At 42.4% G+C, this 24,799-nt stretch overlaps 2 protein-coding genes across 2 annotated transcripts in view; both read right to left on the bottom strand.

The window, feature by feature from the left end:
- Positions 1-20,327, bottom strand: part of LOC311102587 (isovaleryl-CoA dehydrogenase, mitochondrial-like) — a gene marked incomplete at its 5' end in the record, with an annotated part of 29,608 nt that extends 9,281 nt beyond the window's left edge. The window contains 2 exons of the mRNA XM_084143961.1: positions 5,842-5,931; positions 20,271-20,327. Of these exons, the coding sequence (XP_084000087.1) occupies positions 5,842-5,931; positions 20,271-20,327 (147 nt within the window). The remainder of the gene's footprint in view (positions 1-5,841; positions 5,932-20,270) is intronic.
- A 364-nt stretch (positions 20,328-20,691) lies between these two features.
- LOC311102586 (protein O-mannose kinase-like) lies at positions 20,692-23,706 on the bottom strand (the record flags this gene model as incomplete). Its single annotated transcript, XM_084143960.1, has 3 exons — positions 23,123-23,706; positions 20,926-21,045; positions 20,692-20,838 (listed from the first exon to the last, which is right to left on the bottom strand). Exons 1-3 carry the CDS (start codon positions 23,219-23,221, stop codon positions 20,692-20,694), a joined length of 366 nt encoding a protein of 121 aa, XP_084000086.1. The 5' UTR covers positions 23,222-23,706.
- Positions 23,707-24,799: the final 1,093 nt, after the last annotated feature.

Below are 24,799 nucleotides of genomic sequence, written 5' to 3'. Positions count from 1 at the left end.
TGAATATCACATCTACATAAGTATTCAGACCCTTTACTCAGTACTATGTTGAAGCACCTTTGGCAGCGATTACAGCCTCGAGTCTTCTTGGGTATGACACTACAAGCTTGGCACACCTGTATTTGGGGAGTTTCTCCCATTCTTCTCTGCAGATCCTCTCAAGCTCAGTCAGGTTGGATGGGGAGCGTTGCTGCACAGCTATTTTCAGGTCTCTCCAGAGAAGTTTGATCGGGTTCAAGTCCGGGCTCTGGCTGGGCCACTCACGTATATATTCAGAGACTTGTCCCGAAGCCACTCCTGCGTTGTCTTGGCTGTGTGCTTAGTGTCGATGTCCTGTTGGAAGGTGAACCTTCACCCCAGTCTGAGGTCCTGAGCGCTCTGGAGCAGGTTTTCATCAAGGATCTCTCTGTACTTTTCTCCATTCATCTTTCCCTCGATCCTGACTAGTCTCCCAGTCCCTGCCACTGAAAAACATCCCCACAGCATGATGCTGCCACCACCATGCTTCACCGTAGGGATGGTGCCAGGTTTCCTCCAGATGTGATGCTTGGCATTAAGGCCGAAGAGTTCAAGCTTGGTTTCATCAGACCAGAGAATCTGGTTTCTCATGGTCTGAGAGTCCTTTAGGTGCCTTTTGGCAAACTCCAAGCGGGCTGTCATGTACCTTTTACTGAGGAGTGGCTTCCGTCTGGCCATTCTACCATAAAGGCCTGATTGGTGGAGCGCTGCAGAGATGGTTGTCCTTCTGGAAGGTTCTCCCGTCTCCACAGAGGAACTCTGGAGCTCTGTCAGAGTGACCATCAGGGTCTTGGTCACCTCCCTGACCAAGGCCCTTCTCCCCCGATTGCTTAGTTTGGCCGGGCGGCCAGCTCTAGGAAGAATCTTGATGGTTCCAAACTTCTTACATTTAAGAATGATTGAGGCAACTGTGTTCTTAAGGACCTTCAATGCTGCAGACATTATTTTGTACCCTTCCCCAGATCTGTGCCGACACAATTCCATCGACCTCATAGCTTGATTTTTGCTCTGACATGCACTGTCAACTGTGGGACCTTATATAGACAGGTGTGTGCCTTTCCAAATCATGTCCAATCAATTGAATTTACCACAGATGGACTCCAATCAAGTTGTAGAAACATCTCAAGGATGATCAATGGAAACAGGATGCACCGGAGCTCAATTTCGAGTCTCGTAGCAAAAGGTCTGAATACTTATGTAAATAAGGTATTTGTTTTTCATACATTTGCAAAGAATTCTAAAAACCTGTTTTCGCTTTGTCATTATGGTGTATTGTGTGTAGATTGATGAGGGGAAAAAAGTAATTTAATCAATTTTAAAATAAGGCTGTAACTTAACAAAATGTGGAAAAAGACATGGGGTCTAAATACTTTCCGAATGCACTGTATCTACAGAAATAAGATATTTCCTGCTTCTGTTGCCTGTTTGTTTAACAGCCTCCGTGAGCACCAAGCCTCACGCAACGACATGTCAGGTAAACAATTTCACAAATGTGGCTGTTTTTAATCTTTGCTTTGCTGTATAAAGGCTTTAAACTATTTTTTCGTTAGAACAGCCTCTCTGGTATTATTTATAATTTATTTAGTATTTACACTGTTCCAAATTTTCGGGAAAATTATATTAATATTAATAATACTCATTTTTCTTGATCTCCTTATTGTTATTATTACTATTATAATAATAAGTAATGACATTATCATTAGTAGGCTTAGTATAGCAGCCTTGTATAACCACCATCGAGCTGTAGGCCTAAGAGCACATCCTGTTTAGTCCTATATTTCAATACTTCTATAGGCTATTGTATCAATCATTCATTAGTTCATTTCATCACACAGCATCCGAGTCATTCCTGATTTGAAATGCAATCAAGCATTTTAGTTTTTAAATAAAATAAAGCAAGCCTTGAATAATTAGCTTAAACAATAAATAAACCGTTCCATTTCGGAAATTGCATTCACAAAAAAACGTTACAACAGACTCTCTGGTACGCTTATACTTTATTTAGGGTTGTTTACATTGTTCCAAACGCTCACAAAAATGATATTGTAATCTATACAGCACCTGTTCGGCACATAGTATGCAGTATTTTCTACAACTAGTCACATTTATTCCACACATCTGACTTTCCCTTTACTTCCTGAGCAACCTATAAATATTCACCCGTTTTGAGTTTTATTTGTCACGTCCTCTGCATCCATTTTGCTGTCACATGTGTTACGGTGTTCAGAGTTTGTTATAACCAATTTATAGATGTGATTATGATATGCTATAGGCACGGCCGGCCCGCTCATTAGGCAGGATTAGGCGGCCGCCTATGGCGGCAGATTGATGAGGGCGCATTTTCTGAACTAAACTGACCAAGATGCACCTCCAACAACAACACATAAAACCTCACATAATTCTGCCCAAAAACAAATGACAATTTCTCTCAACCAGTGGCATATGGGCTTTTTAGGTGAGTGCTGTTGCTGCCCTTTGATAAGCAGTGGCCACTATTTTGCTTAACCATTCCCAGCGCGCCTCTCCAGGGTGCTGTCGGAGAGTCGCATCTCTGCAGCGCTCCACCAACATTCAGTAAAAAAAACGATCTAACATAAATCATGTAGCACATATAGGATATGGTAGAAATAGTATGTGGCCTTTTCTGTAGCCTACAGGCTGGAGATAAAATGTATGCCAATGTAATGAGACAGACACTTTTTACATCATGCAGGTTTCGCCGATCAAATAGCCTAACCTAAATGGCGCGCAATCAAATAAAAAATGAGCTGTCATGTTAACAAAGCAACAAGTCAAAGTAAAATGGACAATATGGAATGGACAATCACAACTGTTGTCCAGGAGTTTCACCCCATTGTCATGATCAGTGATTTCCGTACATTTTTTGACAAGCTGATCATAGCGAAAAAGAAAATACTTATGCATTTCACGCTGTGTAAACACATTGCAAATAGGCATGTGATGCCTCTTGAAAACGCTAAGTAGCTGATATTCAGAACTTAAATAGCCAAATTGATTAGTCACAGGACTAATAAAGCCAATAAAATGGCCTGTTTTACAAACAGTGTGCCTACCACATGGATGGGCATTCATAAAATTCCATTGCAGGCAACACTGTAGGCTACCCCTCAGTAAGTACAGACTGACGCCTTTTGGACATCTTTTTTTGGTGCAGTTCGGCCTTGATTTCCATATCCACAAACATTGGTTTTTGGCCCGGCCCGTCTATGTTTGGTTAGGAGCCTGGCCTGGCACAATCAAATCAATTGCTGGTCGGACTCTCTCTAGTCATTTGTGTGTCTTCATTTTTTAATCAAACTGTGTGCTTAAAGCATCAGACAAGCTCAGTGAATATAGTTGATTTGATTAAAACACATAGGATGTGTCAATATATCGAAAAATACAAGTTTAAAAATTGGTTGGTCGAAAGAACAGAAGACTCTTGGTCGACCAAGATTTTGTTTAGTCGGGGACAGCCCTAGTATCATTACACCCAGTCACCACATAGATAACAGAAAGCTGAGGATGGATCAACAACATTGTAGTTCCTCCACAATACTAACCTAAATGACAGTGTCGAGAAAGAAGCCTGTACAGAAAAAAATTATTCCAAAACATGCGTCATGTTTGCAATAAGGCACTAAAGTAAAACAGCAAAGAATGTCCTGTATACAAAGCGTTGCCAAATCAAACATCACTGAGTACCACTCTTCATATTTTCAAGTATGGTGGTGGTTGCATCATGTTATGGGTATGCTTGTCATCGGCAAGCACTAGGGAGTTTTTAGGATAAAAAGAAATGGACTAAAGCTAAGCACAGGCAAAAACCTAGAGGGAAACCTGGTTCAGTCTGCTTTCCAACAGACGCTGGGTGACAAATTTACATTTCAGCAGGACAATAACCTAAAACACAAGGCCAAATATACACTGGAGTTGATTAACAACAGAACATTGAATGTTCCTGAGTGGCCTAGTTACAGTTTTGACTTAAATCACCTTGAAAAGATAGCTGTCTAGCAATGATCAACAACCAACTTGACAGAGCTTGAATACATTTTTTAAAGAATCATGTGCAAATATTTTACAATCCAGGTGTGCAAAGCTCTTAGAGGCTTACCCAGAAAGACTCACAGCTGTAATCACTGCCAAAGGTGATTATAACATGTATTGTCTCAGGGGGTTGAATACTTAAATTCTGTATTTCTGTATTTTATTTTCAATACATTTGCAAACATTTCTAAAAACATGTTATCACTTTTTCATTATGGGGTATTGTGTGTAGATGGGTGAGATTTAAAACATGTTTTAATCCATTTTGAATTCAGGCTGCAACAAAATGTGGAATAAGTCAAGGGGTATGAATACTTTCTAAAGGCACTGTATTAAGAAATAAATGACTCTGGCTAAGCCTAATCAGACTTACCTGTGCTAATGACGAAGTCAAATTATATAAATGTAACAACAGCCGGCGCACTGGACTGAAAAAACGATACAGATGTAACCATGTGTCGTATTATCTGACCGGCACTAGTCAAAATTCAATTGTGCATTTCACAGGTCACTTTGAAACTTTCGCGATACACCTGAGAGTTCCTGCCACGACACACTGCAGTAGAGTACAGTACATTATAGTGTACTGAACTCTAGTATGCTCTGCTGTGTACTGTAATGAACTCTACTGTACTTGTGAAACACAGACGTCTATGATTAGTTCAATTTTGGTTTGTTCTGGCCTGGACAAAATCTGAACCAATCATGGACGTCTATGTTTGGGCCAAATCAAGGCCAGTCTGTGGACGTTGAAATCAAGGTCAGGGGGGACAAATTGCAACTAGTTTTTTATTTTTACGTCCAGTGTCAGTTGGTGCTCAGTGGGTAAGGATGCTGGTTACAGTAAATGGAAAGAGACGGGGCTCATGGGTAGCTGTCAAAAGGAGCCGGCAGAGGTGACATTAACTGGAGAGAGAAGAGACGCAGAGAGAGGGTTTTAACTGTTTTAAACACTTGCTTTGACCACCAGACGACAGAGAGAGAAAGAAAACAGTTATGAGATTAACATAACAGTATGCCAGTGGAAGAGAGGACTGTAGCAGGTGACTCAACTATGGTTTGTGACTACAATGATTTCCGATTGTAGACAATTCAATTGCAGTAAACGTTACAGATTTTTGGGAAATGCTGTTACCAATTTTTTACCCGTTTTAAATCACTTAATAATTCATAAACCAAATAGATATAGTAAAAACAGTAACTAGCCTAATTGGTAGGTCTACCGTTACTGGTTATGTCTGAACTTTCATTATCCTTCATACTCATGAGGGAGAGAAATATGAAAATATCCTTAAAATATGTGGGTTTTTGGTTAACGGAATTTCAAGGCACAGGGCAATGTTTCTTAAACAAGGCAAAACATTTCTCCAAAACTAAATATAAGTGTTGATATTAGCTGTCAGAGGACTTTACTTCAACATTATTGTGTTTTGATGTATTTCTAATACCTTAAGACTTTTTCTGGTGGATGTTTTTCTAAGACCCCTTTTCCATCTGTTTGACCAGCAATCAAAGCCTTAGGATATAAAATGGTTGAAAAATGTATATACGCCTTAATTAAAAAAATATATATAGTCTAAGCTTTCATTTGACACCAGATTTGACATGCTCCTATGAACTTCACATGTTGGTGCTCATGGATAGTTTCGATGGAAATGCCCACGTGCAAGTGTATTAAAATTAGGCTGTTAAAGAAGAATACATCACAAAAACCACATCCTTTTATGGTAGGGCTGTCCTTCCATAATAGTAGAGTATATTTCAGCATCTCACCCTCATCCCAACAAATTCATTGCTCTTGTCAATCTCATCAGCAATGGGTGCCAGCTTCTCTGCTAGGAACCTCCGGACTGTCTGTCGGAGCTGGACAACAGAAGAAATGACAACAATACTGTCAATGTAGTTCACACAAATGAATCAACATGAATTTCAAACCCAATATGTTCAGATGTATACTCTTCAGATAGCTGCTTTCAGCAACGCGGATGTATTTACATACACTAGCGTTGCTCCCAACTGTATTGGGTTGCACAAAAACAGTCCAGAGGAAGCCAGAAGAATAAAATAAAATACTGTTACAACATTGCAAAGTATTTTTAAATGAATCAATACAAGCCTGTCAAAATGACAATCTAATAAAAACTACTGGATAGTATCAACCACAGTATGCGAGCAGAGCGGAGCTGGAGCGAGGAGCGAAGCGTGCCCAATTTGACATCTGACTTTCCCTTTATTTCGCTCCAGTAGCGCTCACGTCACGAGCTCAGGGCATGCCCGGACCAGCATGCATTTGTAGTCTACTTGTGTGTTGCTAATAGCCCCTTGCTGTAGCTACTGTCATGGAGTTTGCTAAATATTTTCATAAAGAAACTGATAAAGCACACAGGTGCTAAATCAAGGTGACTTACAAAGATCAGGACCAACAGCAAGAGAGGGAGTGCGGCGATGTAATGTCCACTGTTATGTGTAAGGCTTGGATGCCACCTGCTGGTATGGTGCTAAACTGTTAGGTTATAGACCGGATTGCCATTGTTCTATGCACGGGATATGGCAGCTTTTACACTGGCTACATGAAACATCCACAACTAAAGAATCATGGTGGAATCTGAAAAGGCTCTTATCCCAAAAGCATGATGGTGTACAGAATAACAAAACAAAAATCCAGAAAAACGCATGTCAAAAATGTTATAAATTGATTTGCATTTTAATGAGGGAAATAAGTATTTGACCCCCACTCAATCAGAAAGATTTCTTGCTCCCAGCTGTCTTTTATACAGGTAACGAGCTGAGATTAAGAGCACACTCTTAAAGGCAGTGCTCCTAATCTCAGTTTGTTACCTGTATAAAAGACACCTGTCCACAGAAGTAATCAATCAATCAGATTCCAAACTCTCCACCATGGCCAAGACCAAAGAGCTCTCCAAGGATGTCAGGAACAAGATTGTAGACCTACACAAGGCTGGAATGGGCTACAAGACCATCGGCAAGCAGCTTGGTGAGAAGGTGACAACAGTTGGTGCGATTATTCGCAAATGGAAGAAACACAAAATAACTGTCAATCTCCCTCGGCCTGGGGCTCCATGCAAGATCTCACCTCATGGAGTTGCAATGATCATGAGAACGGTGAGGAATCAGCCCAGAACTACACGGGAGGATCTTGTCAATGATCTCAAAGCTGCTGGGACCATAGTCACCAAGAAAACAATTGGTAACACACTACGCCGTGAAGAACTGAAATCCTGCAGCGCCCGCAAGGTCCCCCTGCTAAAGAAAGCACATATACAGGCCCGTCTGAAGTTTGCCAATGAACATCTGAATGATTCAGAGAAGAACTGGGTGAAAATGTTGTGGTCAGATGAGACCAAAATCGAGCTCTTTGGCATCAACTCAACTCGCCGTGTTTGGAGGAGGAGGAATGCTGCCTATGACCCCAAGAACACCATCCCCACCGTCAAACATGGAGGTGGAAACATTATGCTTTGGGGGTGTTTTTCTGCTAAGGGGACAGGACAACTTCACCACATCAAAGGGACGATGGACGGGGCCATGTACCGTCAAATCTTGGGTGAGAACCTCCTTCCCTCAGCAAGGGCATTGAAAATGGGTCATGGATGGGTATTCCAGCATGACAATGACCCAAAACAAACGGCCAAGGCAAAAGCACATTAAGGTCCTGGAGTGGCCTAGCCAGTCTCCAGACCTTATTCCCATAGAACATCTTTGGAGGGAGCTGAAGGTTCGAGTTGCTAAACGTCAGCCTCGAAACCTTAATGACTTGGAGAAGATCTGCAAAGAGGAGTGGGACAAAATCCCTCCTGAGATGTGTGCAAACCTGGTGGCCAACTACAAGAAACGTCTGACCTCTGTGATTGCCAAGGGTTTTGCCACCAAGTACAAAGTCATGTTTTGCAGAGGGGTCAAATACTTATTTCCCTCATTAAAATGCAAATCAATTCATAACATTTTTGACATGCGTTTTTCTGGATTTTTTTGTTGTTATTCTGTCTCTCAGTGTTCAAATAAATCTACCATTAAAGTTATAGACTGATCATGTCTTTGTCAGTGGTCAAACGTACAAAATCAGCAGGGGATCAAATACTTTTTCCCCTCACTGTATATACAGTGGGGCAAAAAAGTATTTAGTCAGCCACCAATTGTGCAAGTTCTCCCACTTAAAAAGATGAGAGAGGCCTGTAATTTTCATCATAGGTAGACGTCAACTATGACAGACAAAATGAGGAAAAAAATCCAGAAAATCACATTGTAGGATTTTTAATGAATTTATTTGCAAATTATGGTGGAAAATAAGTATTTGGTCAATAACAAAAATGTCTCAATTCTTTGTTATATACCCTTTGTTGGCAATGACACAGGTCAAACGTTTTCTGTAAGTCTTCACAAGGTTTTCACACACTGTTCCTGGTATTTTGGCCCATTCCTCCATGCAGATATCCTCTAGAGCAGTGATGTTTTGGGGCTGTCGCTGGGCAACACGGACTTTCAACTCCCTCCAAAGATTTTCTATGGGGTTGAGATCTGGAGACTGGCTAGGCCACTCCAGGACCTTGAAATGCTTCTTACGAAGCCACTCCTTCGTTGCCCGGGCGGTGTGTTTGGGATCATTGTCATGCTGAAAGACCCAGCCACGTTTCATCTTCAATGCCCTTGCTGATGGAAGGAGGTTTTCACTCAAAATCTCACGATACATGGCCCCATTCATTCTTTCCTTTACACGGATCAGTCGTCCTGGTCCTTTTGCAGAAAAACAGCCCCAAAGCATGATGTTTCCACCCCCATGCTTCACAGTAGGTATGGTGTTCTTTGGATGCAACTCAGCATTCTTTGTCCTCCAAACACGACGAGTTGAGTTTTTACCAAAAAGTTATATTTTGGTTTCATCTGACCATATGATATTCTCCCAATCCTCTTCTGGATCATCCAAATGCACTCTAGCAAACTTCAGACGGGCCTGGACATGTACTGGTTTAAGCAGGGGGACACGTCTGGCACTGCAGGATTTGAGTCCCTGGCGGCGTAGTGTGTTACTGATGGTAGGCTTTGTTACTTTGGTCCCAGCTCTCTGCAGGTCATTCACTAGGTCCCCCCGTGTGGTTCTGGGATTTTTGCTCACCGTTCTTGTGATAATTTTGACCCCACGGGGTGAGACCTTGCGTGGAGCCCCAGATCGAGAGAGATTATCAGTGGTCTTGTATATCTTCCATTTCCTAATAATTGCTCCCACAGTTGATTTCTTCAAACCAAGCTGCTTACCTATTGCAGATTCAGTCTTCCCAGCCTGGTGCAGGTCTACAATGTTGTTTCTGGTGTCCTTTGACAGCTCTTTGGTCTTGGCCATAGTGGAGTTTGGAGTGTGACATTTTGAGGTTGTGGACAGGTGTCTTTTATACTGATAACAAGTTCAAACAGGTGCCATTAATACAGGTAACGAGTGGAGGACAGAGGAGCCTCTTAAAGAAGAAGTTACAGGTCTGTGAGAGCCAGAAATCTTGCTTGTTTGTAGGTGACCAAATACTTATTTTCCACCATAATTTGCAAATCAATTCATTAAAAATCCTACAATGTGATTTTCCGGATTTTTTTTCCTCAATTTGTCTGTCATAGTTGACGTGTACCTATGCTGAAAATTACAGGCCTCTCATCTTTTTTAAGTGGGAGAACTTGCACAATTGGTGGCTGACTAAATACTTTTTTTCCCCCACTGTACACATACATACATATAAATACATATACATATCCTTTAAAAATATATATTTCCCTTTATTATTTTCCAACCCCACCACCCCTGAGCCACTTGTGTGGGTTGTAGACTCCGTCTCATGCTACCACTAGAGTGAAAGCACCGCCAGCATTCAAAAGTGACCAAAACATCAGCCAGGAAGCATAGGAACTGAGAAGTGGTCTGTGGTCACCACCTGCAAAACCAGTCCTTTATTGGGGGTGTCTTGCTAATTGCCTATAATTTCCACCTGTTGTCTATTCCATTTGCACAACAGCATGTGAAATGTATTGTCAATCAGTGTTGCTTCCTAAGTGGACAGTTTGATTTCACAGAAGAGTGATTGACTTGGAGTTACATTGTGTTGTTTAAGTGTTCCCTTTATTTTTTTGAGCAGTGTATATATACATACATATACTGTACATACATACACATACAGTGGGGAAAAAAAGTATTTAGTCAGCCACCAATTGTGCAAGTTCTCCCACTTAAAAAGATGAGAGAGGCCTGTAATTTTCATCATAGGTACACGTCAACTATGACAGACAAATTGAGATTTTTTTTTCCAGAAAATCACATTGTAGGATTTTTAATGATTTTATTTGCAAATTTTGATGGAAAATAAGTATTTGGTCACCTACAAACAAGCAAGATTTCTAGCAATGATCACAAGAACGGTGAGCAAAAATCCCAGAACCACACGGGGGGACCTAGTGAATGACCTGCAGAGAGCTGGGACCAAAGTAACAAAGCCTACCATCAGTAACACACTACGCCGCCAGGGACTCAAATCCTGCAGTGCCAGACGTGTCCCCCTGCTTAAGCCAGTACATGTCCAGGCCCGTCTGAAGTTTGCTAGAGTGCATTTGGATGATCCAGAAGAGGATTGGGAGAATGTCATATGGTCAGATGAAACCAAAATAGAACTTTTTGGTAAAAACTCAACTCGTCGTCTTTGGAGGACAAAGAATGCTGAGTTGCATCCAAAGAACACCATACCTACTGTGAAGCATGGGGGTGGAAACATCATGCTTTGGTGCTGTTTTTCTGCAAAGGGACCAGGACGACTGATCCGTGTAAAGGAAAGAATGAATGGGGCCATGTATCGTGAGATTTTGAGTGAAAACCTCCTTCCATCAGCAAGGGCATTGAAGATGAAACGTGGCTGGGTCTTTCAGCATGACAATGATCCCAAACACACCGCCCGGGCAACGGAGAAGCATTTCAAGGTCCTGGAGTGGCCTAGCCAGTCTCCAGATCTCAACCCCATAGAAAATCTTTGGAGGGAGTTGAAAGTCTGTGTTGCCCAGCGACAGCCCCAAAACATCACTGCTCTAGAGGAGATCTGCATGGAGGAATGGGCCAAAATACCAGCAACAGTGTGTGAAAACCTTGTGAAGACTTACAGAAAACGTTTGACCTGTGTCATTGCCAACAAAGGGTATATAACAAACTATTGAGAAACTTTTGTTATTGACCAAATACTTATTTTCCACCATAATTTGCAAATAAATTCATTAAAAATCCTACAATGTGATTTTCTGGATTTTTTTTCTCATTTTGTCTGTCATAGTTGACTTGTACCTATGATGAAAATTACAGGCCTCTCTCATCTTTTTAAGTGGGAGAACTTGCACAATTGGTGGCTGACTAAATACTTTTTTCCCCCACTGTATATATATATATGAAGAAGACAAAAAGCCCATTATGGCAAGAGTGGCCAAAAGGGTGTTTAGCATCCCCAGTGACTCTGCAAGTGTGGGGAGGATATTCTCCGCTGCTGGCCTGCTCTCCAGGCACTATCGCTTGAGCCTGAAGCCATAGACTGGCCAAACTCGTTTCTAAAAATGAATTCAAAAGGTAGTAATAAGCCAATTTTCGTTTAATTTGTATTTAATTCTAAGTAAGTCACAGCCTATATGCACAATATATAGACTATAATGATTTAATGAAACAAAATGTTGTTTAAATGCTGCACGTTTTATGTCCCAACCAGCCTATTGTGTCGCACTCGCAAATCCTTCACAATATATTTATTTGTAGGCTATAGCCTTGAAATAATATAGCCTAAATAATTCATTTTCATTCCTTCTTAGGCTCCCTGTCTGGCTCCTGACCTATTTTGAGTGTTTATATGCTGTTTATTATGACATGTAGCCAATTTGAAATTGTTCACTTCTTATACTCACCTTTTTAAGTTTATTCAAATACTTTTTATTCAAATCCATATGGTTTGGTTTCAATACTTAAAAACCAATGTGTAGGTCCAGGTAGTCACAAAAATAGATGGGTGTTGGTTAGGCTAAATTGTGAGCAGGGAGCAGGATTTCCAACTGCTCAACTCTGCTCACATGCCATGTTTGCGGTTTTCCCGCAAATTGGGTTACTTTGAAAACAATGTTGTGGGTGAAAATGTATTGGTGGCAGGTTTTTGGGCTACTTCTAAATTGCACCGCGGCTGCCTTGGCATTTCTCTTAAAATATATACAGTACCAGTCAAAAGTTTGGACACAGCTACTCATTCCAGGGTTTTTCTTTATTTTTACTTTTCTATGTTGTAGAATAATAGTGAAGACATCAAAACTATTAAATAACACATATGGAATCATGTAGTAACCAAAAAAGTGTTAAACAAAACAAAATATATTTTATATTTGAGATTCTTCAAAGTAGCCACCCTTTGCCTTGATGACAGCTTTGCGCACTCTTGGCATTCTCTCAACCACCTTCATGAGGTAGTCACCTGGAATGCATTTCAATTAACAGGTGTCATTACTTTAAGACATGAAGGTCCGTCAACCCGGAAAATTTCAAGAACTTTGAAAGTTTCTTCAAGTGCAGTCGCAAAAACCAAGCGCTATGATGAAACTGACTCTCATGAGGACCGCCACAAGAAAGGAAGACCCAGAGTCATCTCAGCTGCAGAGGATAAGTTCATTAGAGTTACCAGCCTCAGAAATTGCAGCCCAAATAAATGCTTCACAGAGTTCAAGTAACAGACACATCACCAACTGTTCAGAGGAGACTATGTGAATCAGGCCTTCATGGTTGAATTGCTGCAAAGAAACCACTACTAAAGGACACCAATAAGAAGAAGAGACTTGCTTGGGCCAAGAAACACAAGCAATGGACATTAGACCGGTGGAAATCGATCCTTTGGTCTGATAAATCCACATTTGAGATTTTTGGTTCCAACCGCTGTGTCTTTGTGAGACGCAGAGTAGGTGAACGGATGATCTCTGCATGTGTGGTTCCCACCGTGAAGCATGGAGGAGGAGGTGTGATGGTGTGGGGATGCTTTGCTGGTGACAATGTCAGTGATTTATTTAGAATTCAAGACACACTTAACCAGCATGGCTACCACAGCATTCTGCAGTGATACGCCATCCCATCTGGATTGCGCTTAGTGGGACTATCATTTGTTTTTCAACAGGACAGTGACCCAACACACCTCCAGACTGTGTAAGGGCTATTTGACCAAGAAGGAGAGTGGTGGAGTGCTGCATCAGATGATCTGGCCTCCACAATCACCCGACCTCAACCCAATTGAGATGGTTTGGGATGAGTTGGACCACAGAGTGTAGGAAAAGCAGCCAACAAGTGCTCAGCATATGTGGAAACTCCTTCAAGACTGTTGGAAAAGCATTCCAGGTGAAGCTGGTTGAGAGAATACCAAGAGTGTGCAAAGCTGTCATCAAGGAAAAGGGGTGGCTACTTTGAAAAATCTCAAATATAAAATATTTGATTTGTTTAACACTTTTTTGGTTACTACATGATTCCACATGTGTTATTTCATAGTTGTGATGTCTTCACTATTATTCTACAATGTAGAAAATAGTAAAAATAAAGAAACACCCTTGAATGAGTAGGTGTGTCCAAACTTTTGACTGGTACTGTATATTTAACTGTAACCAGCTGCTGCTGACTATCAGGCATTGAGCAGGTTGTGAGTGAGTGAGTGAGTGAGTGAGTGAGTGAGTGAGTGAGTGAGTGAGTGAGTGAGTGAGTGAGTGAGTGAGTGAGTGAGTGAGTGAGTGAGTGAGTGAGTGAGTGAATGGTGGGGAGGGCCAGAGGGGTGTGTGTGCGTTGAGAGCACTGGTAGAGAGTGCTGCATCAGAGGCAGCTGAGTCAAGGAGACAAAGCAGAGCATGCATGTCTTTTTACCAGTTGTAGGTAGGCTATTTAGATTGGTCATTATGGAGACACCCCTTTTGCATAAAACATATTGACGTGCTAGACCTAATATAACGGCGACAAAGCATTGGAAAAGGACTTTAGGCACACTAGAGCTCTTTAGATACATTCGCTCAGAGGTGGTTTAAAGTAAACTGCATTGAAATGTCAACTTTTCTCATGGAAAACCGTAGCAAGCGAAGGGTTTTACTCATGCTGAGTTCTAAGGTCTGGAGCACTCTGCAAGTTGAAATTTGAAATGGAAGTTATGAACTCCCTTGCGTGCTTCTGTTATGGGGAAAAGGTCCACAATAAAAATGACATGAAATGTGGAGAATGATACGCTACATTTGCATCTGTTGGCCATCAAGTAGGCTAATAATTTATATGCCATTGTAGGCTACTGTAGCTTACCATTTGACATAGTACAATAAATATGTTGAAATGACGATATTACTGGAGTCATTGCAAATCAATTTGTGCCTCTTGTGTAGCTGGCAAACAGATGTAATAAATAGCCTATAACTCTGTTTTTTTTTTGTTGTAGCCTTGTGTTATTATGCAATTGTTAATGGCCATGTTTAGTTAATTAAATTGGACGTTTTCAATTGTGATCATGGTCACAGCGCTATCACGAATGTATCATTCTCCACATTTAATGTCAGTTGAATTGTGGACTTTTCCCTGAAATTAGATGTTGGCCTTTAGGCTACCTGAATCTAGCGCAGCAATCCATGGCAAAGTTGAATTGCAATTATAAACCCAGATTTTAGTCAGTAGCCTATTGAAATAACAAGTCAATCTCACAAATAGACAATTTATAACGATTTGTAGTCTTAACATCTGGCACATAGTGAAGGCACAATTGCCAGAAAATAGCCTAACATTCGTTTTTGGAAGTTCGTCCAAGTGTTTCCTACACAGAAATTAAGATCCTCTGTCCAACTTTCATCACTAAAACGCTCCTGTCGGATTTATCTTGAGTTATGCACAAACAGGATTTATTTACAATTATAAACTGGGTGGTTTGAGCCCTGAATGCTGATTGGTTGAATGACATGGTATATCTGACTGTGTACCATGAGAATGACAAAACAAAAAAAAACGTTTTACTATTCTAATTACATTGATAACCAGTTTATAATAGCAATAAGGCTCCTCATGGGTTTGTGTTACATGGCCAATGTACCACGCTAAGAACTATGTCCAAAGAACAGCCCTTAGCCGTGGTATATTGGCCATAAACCACACCTCCTAGGGCCTTATTGTTTAATCATAGCAGTCAAAACAAGTTAAATCAACATCCATTGATGGAAAAATTATCTGGAGAGTTTAATAAGGGCAATATATAACTTCTCTTGCGACATATTCTTAAACTTGCAATAATTATTATTTTGATGGAAAACCGAATTTTGCTTCTTAGTCTACGTTGTTAAAAATGACATAGATATGCCATCTTAATTGGCTCGATAACTTTATGGAAAAAGGGTTTCATTGATAAATGTGACAACTCCTTTCTCGCTACAATAAAACATTTTTTTGCTAGTTTTCAGGCCTTGTGGGCGGGTTTTCCGAGGTTATTGTGTTAGAAATTTTTGCTACACCTGGCAACACTGTTTGGTATCAACCTAGCTATATACATTTTGATTCATTTTGAGGGGAAATGCGAAAGACACATTTCGGTTGAATGCATTCAGTTGTGCAACTGACTTGGTATGCATCCCCCTTTCCTTTTCCTTTTCTTATTGTTATGCAATATATATAAAAACAAAAAACAAACAGTAGTTTCTTCCCTGAGGAAACAGCGTCACTAATTTTCACCCAATCAAAAACTGCCCAAGAAACCCACCCCTTGTCCACACCAATCGCTAATGTTAACTGTCCCTATCCATGTAACCTTTTTCTAGGAACATACCGGCACGCAGCTACACAGAGGTCTGAAAGCATTGCACCGTGTACATGTTTGCTCTGAACCGACTAGTGAGCTAACCAACTTCTGTTAGCCTATGCTGGTTGGTGAGTTAAAACACATTAAGTAGCGTCTCGAGGTTAGGACAGCACATATCGCTAACAAGCTGCTAGCTCGCCACAAACGTTATGCCATAACGTTAACTAGTAAATGTTCGCTAGCTAGATACAGTAGGCTATCAGTCAGTCATGTTGGCCTCTAACACTATATTCATCCTTGACAACCTTGTTTTATTCCTTTATAAAAAAATCCTGTTGCTATTATAATATCAGCTGTATTTTACTCTGTTAGCTAATTCAGTGAACTTTCACCTCAATGCGAATCACTGTTGGAATACATATTGGTTTATAGAGTAAAAACTTCTGGGTGCAGCAGTAAAAGTATTGTAGGGAATACTCAGTAGAGTCTGTAGAATGTGTATATGGTGTAATTTCATGGGGCTCTGAATAATACAGAGTGTTGCTGGCCTTTTACTCCACCCATTCTGTTGGCGGCCACAATGCGAATCACTGTATATGGAATAAATCAAAATGTATTTGCCACATGTGCTGAATACAACAGGTGTAAACCTTACAGTGAAATGCTTACTTACAAGCCCTTAACCAACAATGCAGTTTTAAGAAAAATAAGTGTTAAGTAAAAAATAACAAATAATTAAAGAGCAGCAGTAAAATAAAAGAACAGTAGGGAGGCTATATACAGGGGGGTACCGGTACAGAGTAAATGTGCGGGGGCACAGGTTAGTCGAGGTAATTCAGGTAATATATACATGTGGGTAGAGTTAAAGTGACTATGCATAGATAATAAACAGATAGTAGCAGCAGCGTAAAAGCAAATAGTCCAGGTAGCCATTATTAGCTGTTCAGGAGTCTTATGGCTTGGGGTAGAAGCTGTTAAAAAGCCTTTTGGACCTAGACTTGGCGCTCCGGTACCGCTTGCCGCGCGGTAGCAGAGAGAACAGTCTATGACTAGGGTGGCTGGAGTCTTTGACCATTTTTAGGGCCTTCCCCTGACACCACCTGGTATAGAGGTCCTGGATGTTAGGAAGCTTGGCCCCAGTGATGTACTGGGCCGTACGCACTTCCCTCTGTAGTGCCTTGCGGTCGGAGGCAGAGCAGTTGCCATACCAGGTAGTGATGCAACCAGTCAGGATGCTCTTGATGGTGCAGCTGTAGAACGTTTTGAGGATCTGAGGACCCATGCCAAATCTTTTCACTCCTGAGGGGGAATAGGCTTTGTCGTGCCCTCTTCACGACTGTCTTGGTGTGTTTGGACCATGATAGTTTGTTGGTGATGTGGACACCAAGAAACTTGAAGCTCTCAACCTGTTCCACTACAACCCCGTCGATGAGAATGGGGGCGTGCTCAGTCGTCTTTTTTTTCCTGAAGTCCACAATCATCTCCTTTGTCTTGATCACGTTGAGGGAGAGGTTGTTATCCTGGCACCACACGGCCAGGTCTCTGACCTCCTCCCTATAGGCTGTCTCATCGTTGTCAGTGATCAGGCCTACCACTGTTGTGTCATCGGCAAACTTAATGATGGTGTTGGAGTCGTGCCGGGCCATGTGGTCATGGGTGAACAGGGAGTACAGGAGGGGACTGAGCACGCACCCCTGAGGGGCCCCAATGTTGAGGATCAGCGTGGCAGATGTGTTGTTACCTACCCTTACCACCTGGGGGCAGCCCGTCAGGAAGTCAAGGATCCAGTTGCAGAGGGAGGTGTTTAGTCCCAGGGTCCTTAGCTTAGTGATGAGCTTTGATGGCACTATGGTGTTGAACGCTGAGCTGTAGTCAATGAATAGCATTCTCACGTTGGTGTTCCTCTTGCCCAGATGGGGAAGGGCAGTGTGGAGTGCAATAGAGATTGCATAATCTGTGGATCTGTTGGGGCGGTATGCAAATTGGAGTGGGTCTAGGGTTTCTGGAATAATGGTGTTGATGTGAGCCTTGACCAGCCTTTCAAAGCACTTCATGGCTACAGACGTGAGTGCTACGGGTCGGTAGTCATTTAGGCAGGTTATCTTAGTGTTCTTGGGCACAGGGACTATGGTGGTCTGCTTGAAACATGTTGGTATTACAGACTCAGTCAGGGACATGTTGAAAATGTCAGTGAAGACTCTTGCCAGTTGGTCAGCGCATGCTCGGAGTACGCGGCCTGGTAATTCGTCTGGCCCTGCGGCCTTGTGAATGTTGACCTGCTTAAAAGTCTTACTCACATTGGCCACGGAGAGCGTGATCACATAGTCATCCGGAACAGCTGATGCTCTCATGCATGCTTCAGTGTTGCTTGCCTCGAAGCGAGCATAGAAGTGATTTAGCTCGTCTGGTAGGCTCGTGTCACTGGGCAGCTCGCGGCTGTGCTTCCCATTGTAGTCTGTAATAGTTGCAAGCCCTGCCACATCCGATAAGCCTCGGAGCCAGTGTAGTACGATTCAATCTTAGTCCTGTATTGACTCTTTGCCTGTTGGATGGTTCGTCGGAGGGCATAGCGGGATTAGAGTCCCACTCCTTGAAATTGGTAGCTCTACCCTTTAGCTCAGTGCGGATGTTGCTTGTAATCCATGGCTTCTGGTTGGGGTATGTACATACGGTCACTGTGGGGACAACGTCATCGATGCACTTATTGATGAAGCCAGTGACTGATGTGGTGTACTCCTCAATGCCATCAGAAGAATCCCGGAACATATTCCAGTCTGTGCTAGCAAAACAGTCCTGTAGCTTAGCATCTGCATCATCTGACCACTTCCTTATTAACCGAGTCACTGGTGCTTCCTGCTTTAGTTTTTGCATATAAGCAGGAATCAGGAGGATAGAATTATGGTCAGATTTGTCAATTGGAGGGCGAGTGAGAGCTTTGTGTGCGTCTCTGTGTGTGGATTAATGGTGGTCTAGAGTTTTTTTCTCTCTGGTTGCACATTTAACATGCTGGTAGAAATGAGGTAGAACAGATTTAAGTTTCCCTGCAATAAAGTCCCCGGCCGCTAGGAGCGCTGCCTCTGGATGAGCGTTTTCCTGTTTGCTTATGGCCTTATACAGCTCATTGAGTGCAGTCTTAGTGCCAGCATCGGTTTGTGGTGGTAAATAGACAGCTACGAAAAATATAGATGAAAACTCTTGGTAAATAGTGTGGTCTACTGCTTACAATTAGATACTCTACCTCAGGCGAGCAAAACCTTGATATTAGATAATATTAGATTTCGTACACAAGCTGTTGTTTACAAATATACACAGACCGCCACCCCTTGTCTTACTGGAGTCAGCCGTTCTATCCTGCCGATGTAGCATATATCCCGCCAGCTGTATGTTATCCATGTCGTCGTTCATCCACGACTCGGTGAAACATAAGATATTACCGTTTTTAATGTCCCGTTGGTAGGATATCCGTGCTCGTACGTCGTCCATTTTGTTTTCCAATTATTTTACATTGGCTAATAGGACTGATGGAAGAGGCAGATTACTTGCTCGCCGTCGGATCCTTACATGGCACCCCGACCTACGTCCACGATATCTCTGTCTCCTTCTCATGTGAATGACAGGGATTTGGGCCTTGTCGGGAGTCTGTGGAATATCCTTTGCATCCGACTCGTTGAAGAAAAAATCTTCTACTTTCTACTCCACCCATTCCATTGGTCCCAATGCAATACACGGTAGGCCTATAGTTTACGTATTGGCTTATAGAGAAATAAACTATTCTATGTGCAGAGGTAAAAGTGTGATAGGGAGTACCGAGTAGGGTCTGTAGAATCTATATATGGTGTTATTCCATGGGGGACTCTGGTCTATATACCCAGCAACACTTTCTACTCCACCCATTCCATTGGTCCCAATTCAATACACTTTAGGCCTATACATTATGAATTGGCTTATAGAGAAATAAACTATTCTATTTGTTACAGGTTTTGGTTTTTCCATTTATGTTTTGAGGTTGGACTTTAGCACGTTAGCACGTAGTGCGCACCGATTGGTGTCACATCGTTAGTCAGTATGTGTTATACCTGTGCTGGTTGCCATCTCATTAGGGGGAAGGTGTTTCACCTGTGCTGGCCCAGGTGCTATTTAAGAGTGGCTGGCCCAGTCCTCCAGTTGTTTTGAGAGATGTGGAGGGTTGACACTGTTGGTTGGCACGCCCTATTTTGATTTCTAGACAGACAATAATTTATCTGTTTTTGTTTTGCGCCACCATTTTGTTTTGCTTCCTGTCTTTAAGTTTGGTGTGGGTTTTTCTTTTGTTTCCCTCTTCTTGGGCAAATGTAGTAGGTGCTCATGGTGTGTGTCTTTTTGATTCCAGTTGTTGTTACTTGTTAACTTTCAGTGGACACCCACTTGAGTGTCTTTCAGAACCCCTCCTGAAACCCCACCTGTTGCTGGGGAACGTAACATATGTGCAGAGGTAAAAGTGTGGTTGGGAATACTGAGTAGGGTCTGTAGAATCTATATATGGTGTTATTCCATGGGGGACTCTGGTCTAAATACCCAGCAACACTTTTTACTCCACCCATTCTATTGGTCCCAATGCAATACACTGTAGGCCTATACATTTCATATTGGTTTATATAGAAAATAACTATTCTATATGCAGAGGTAAAAGTATGGTTGGGAGTACTCAGTACGGTCTGTAGAATATGATGTTCTTTACATTAATTTACTTAAGCTCCACCATTTATCAATGTGCTCCACCTTCTATTATTTATCTTATATAAAGTAGTAATTCTCTTTTGTTTAGATTTTTTTGTAACATTATGCACTATTCAAACAGGGTTTTTTCCAGGTCATTGGAGTCACACATGACTCGGGTCCAAGCGGGGCTGGTGTGGAGGTACTGGAGGATGTACACATAGTCCAGTGCCAGCTGCAGCCGGGTCTGCCAGGTGTCCCGTACGCATTGCCTCTCCTGGGCCAACACGGCATCCAGGTTGAGCAGAGAGCTCAGCTGATGGTACTCTGTGACCAGGGTGTGGTCCTCCGGACACCGTCACACCAACACTGCCACATGGAGGGCCTGGCACATGGTGCGCCCGTGGAGAAAGTCATCCTGGTACTTCGGGGAGGAGAGCTTTGACAGGGCTACTTTGTGACCCTTCCACTCCGACAGGAAAACCTATGAGAGGGGGAGAAGGACATTGAATAAACATTTCAGGTTTCGTTATGTATTCAGGCTTCGTTACATCAGATGAGATGGGTTGCATTTACATAAGCTAGCACTTAGCGAAATATATAGATATAAGCAATTTGGTAATAGCTCCAGCTTGCCTTCAAAAGGCAAGATGGAACATTCACCACATTACATATACCATTACCTCCCTAATCTCTTTCGTATCGTCTGAGATCCCCAGAGATTGGAAAGCTGCCGCGGTCATCCCCCTCATCAAAGGGGGTGACACTATAGATCCAAACTGTTACAGACCTATATCCATCCTGCCCTGCCTTTCGAAAGTATTTGAAAGCCAAGTTTACAAACAGATCACCGACCATTTCGAATCCCACTGTACCTTCTCCGCTATGCAAACTGGTTTCCGAGCTGGTCATGGGTGCACCTCAGCCACGCTCAAGGTCCTAAACTATATAATAACCGCGATCGATAAAATACGGTACTGTGCACCCGTCTTCATCGACCTGGCCAAGGCTTTTTACTCTGTCAATCACCACATTCTTATTGGCAGAATAAATAGCCTTGGTTTCTCAAATGACTGCCTCGCCTGGTTCACCAACTACTTCTCAGATAGAGTTCAATGTGTCAAATCGGAGGGCCTGTTGTCTGGTCCTCTGGCAGTGTCTATGGTGGTGCCACAGGGTTCAATTCTCGGGCCGACTCTATTCTCTGTGTATATCAATGATGTCGCTCTTGCTGCTGGTGACTCTCAGATCCACCTCTACGCAGACGACACCATTTTGTATACATCTGGCCCTTCATTGGACACTGTGTTAACAAACCTCCAAACGAGCTTCAATGCCATACAACACTCCTTCCGTAGCCTCCAACTACTCTTAAACGCTAGTAAAACTAAATGCATGCTCTTCAATCGAACGCTGCTTGCACCCGCCCACCCGACTAGAATCACTACTCTCTGCGGGTCTGACTTAGAATATGTGGACAACTACAAATACCTAGGTGTCTGGTTAGACCGTAAACTCTCCTTCCAGACTCACATTAAGCATCTCCAATCCAAAGTTAAATCTAGAATCGGCTTCCTATTTCGCAACAAAGCCTCCTTCACTCATTCTGCTAAACATGCCCTCGTAAAACGGACTATCCTACCGATCCTTGACTTCGGCGATGTCATTTACAAAATAGCTTCCAACACTACTCAGCAAAATAGATGTAGTCTATCACAGTGCCATCTGTTTTGTCATCAAAGCCCCATATACTACCCACCTTTGACACCTGTACGCTCTCGTTGGCTGGCCCTCACTACATATTCGTGGCCAAACCCACTGGCTCCAGGTCATCTACAAATCACTTGTAGGCAAATCCCAGCCTTATCTTAGCTCATTGGTCACCATAGCAACACCCACCCGTAGTATGCGTTCCAGCAGGTATATCTCACTGGTCATCCCCAACGCCAACACCTCCTTTGGCCACCATTCCTTCCAGTTCTCTGCTGCAAATGACTGGAACGAACTGCAAAAATCTCTGAAGCTGGAGACACTTATCTCCCTCACTAACTTGAAGCTTCAGTTGTCAGAGCAGCTTACCGATCACTGCACCTGTACACAGCCCATCTGTAATTAGCCCACCCAACTACCTCATCCCCATATTGTTATTTACATTGTTTTTTATTTTGCTCATTTGCACCCTAGTATCTCTATTTGTACATCATCTTCTGCACATCTATCACTCCAGTGTTAATACTAAATTGTAATTATTTTGCACTATGGCCTATTTATTGCCTTACCTCCATAACTTACTACATTTGCACACACTGTATATAGATTTTCTATTATGTTATTGACTGTACGTTTTGTTTTTTCCATATGTAACTGTGTTGTCGTTGTTTTTATCGCACTGCTTTGCTTTATCTTGGCCAGGTTGCAGTTGTAAATGAGAACTTGTTCTCAACTGGCTTACCTGGTTAAATAAAGGTTAAATAAAATAAATAAATAAATAATCCTTTCAGATCTACAGAAGAGCCAAGTGGCTAGGGTTGATTAGGTCAAAGTACTTTGCTGTTGCTAGCCTGCTTTACAGCTCCCTGACCGACCATCTTCAACTTGCGCACCTTTGTGCGCACTTGTGGACACTCCAGCCAGGGCGAACAGTTCTTCATGTTGGCCATCCTAATGTGATGGGGCGGGCATGTGTTATACCCCTAAATGGGAGAAATATATATATAAATAAATCACACAGAGATGTAGCTTCGGCTTCAAGTCACTTGTAATGGGTCTTTCCAAATAAAATCATCAACCATTTACACATTTGCAAAATAGTGCTTTAGATTACAACAACATTCACATTTCCCAAAAGTTTTCCATTGTTCCCATTCACCCACACACACAGGAGCCATGCGCGCGGTCTCTCTCGGGCATGCTCTGATCACAAAGTCACCTTATGCAAGTGAGCAGCCTTCTACCAAGCTAACTAGCAAAACGGCTAATTGCTCATTTCCAAGTGGTCTAAACATACACATGGCCGGCCCTCCCATTAGGCAAGATTAGGCGGCCACTTGAATTTGGGGAGGCATTTTGGCAATTGGTTGCCGCCCTCGGGTGCTCCTGATTGGCTACTACACCGCGGGCGCCCCAGCCACCAGTTAATAGCCGTTGCTGCAGTTCACACCCCCACCCCATTCCCTCTTCTCCCAAAGTTCACGCCCACTATCCTTGGTAGCTATGGTGATGTGTGTGTTTATATGAGATTATCCAATTGTGAAACATTAATAAAAATGAATCTGCCAATTAAATGATTGTATTGTTTTTTATGTTTGTGTGTAACGAAGACGATTAGTGATTAAGGCAGTAGCCTAACCTAGCCTGTTAACGTTAGCTAGCTACTACTAGTGGATATAATTTCAGCTAAAAGTAAGCTATAGAGATTTGAAACAAAATTTGCTATGTCTAAGAGACAAAAACTACCAGGAAGCGAATATTTTAAAAAAGGAATGAGAAAAGAGGCACAATCTCTAAACCAAAGAAATTTGCTGCTGAAATGTATAAGCGTGCAGCAATGTCTATTAGCCGGTGTGGAGAACGACAAGCCTCCAAGGACAGGCTGTTCATTCGCAGAGACAGACGAGCCCCCGTTCGCTGGTTCTAGCAGCGAAGAGGGCGAACCGGAGGAGTCCCAGCTATCCACTTCCACCGATGATGACAGCTCTCTGGGTGGACAAGAACAGGTGGTCGCACCAGGCCTAGCCACACCTCCAAACAATGCCAGCGTTGACCCTACTATCTTGGACCCGGACACAGATTTGTCACTCCCCGTCCCTGATGACAGTGGTGCTGCTGCTGCTAAATCCGACTCCCAGACAAACAACAGAAAAGATCCAGGTGAGTTGCCAAAATATATGAATGGTTCTTTGTGGGATACGTTAGTGCAGGCTGGGCTACATCAGGATAAGGAGGGGAATTTCCCCTTGGTGGCAAACTACAATAGGAGGATGGCGAACGGGGAGAGAGTGGAGAGACCTTGGCTTGTCTATTTCAAGCAAAACGATGCAGCCTTCTGTTTTTGCTGCAAACTTCTTTCACACAAGTGCAAATCTGCACTGGTCAGGGATGGAACCAGTCCAAAATTATAGAAAACTATTTGGCTGCTTTTAGCTCACTGCACACTGTCTGCTGGATCTCTTGTGCCAGCATGTCAATGATTTCATTCTGGATTATTTTACAGAGGTATTGCACATGTGTTTCTTTGG

Source organism: Coregonus lavaretus (assembly GCF_964263955.1).
Source record: "Coregonus lavaretus genome assembly, chromosome: 27".
NCBI lineage: Eukaryota > Metazoa > Chordata > Actinopteri > Salmoniformes > Salmonidae > Coregonus > Coregonus lavaretus.
This window is presented reverse-complemented; position numbering and strand designations above follow the sequence as displayed.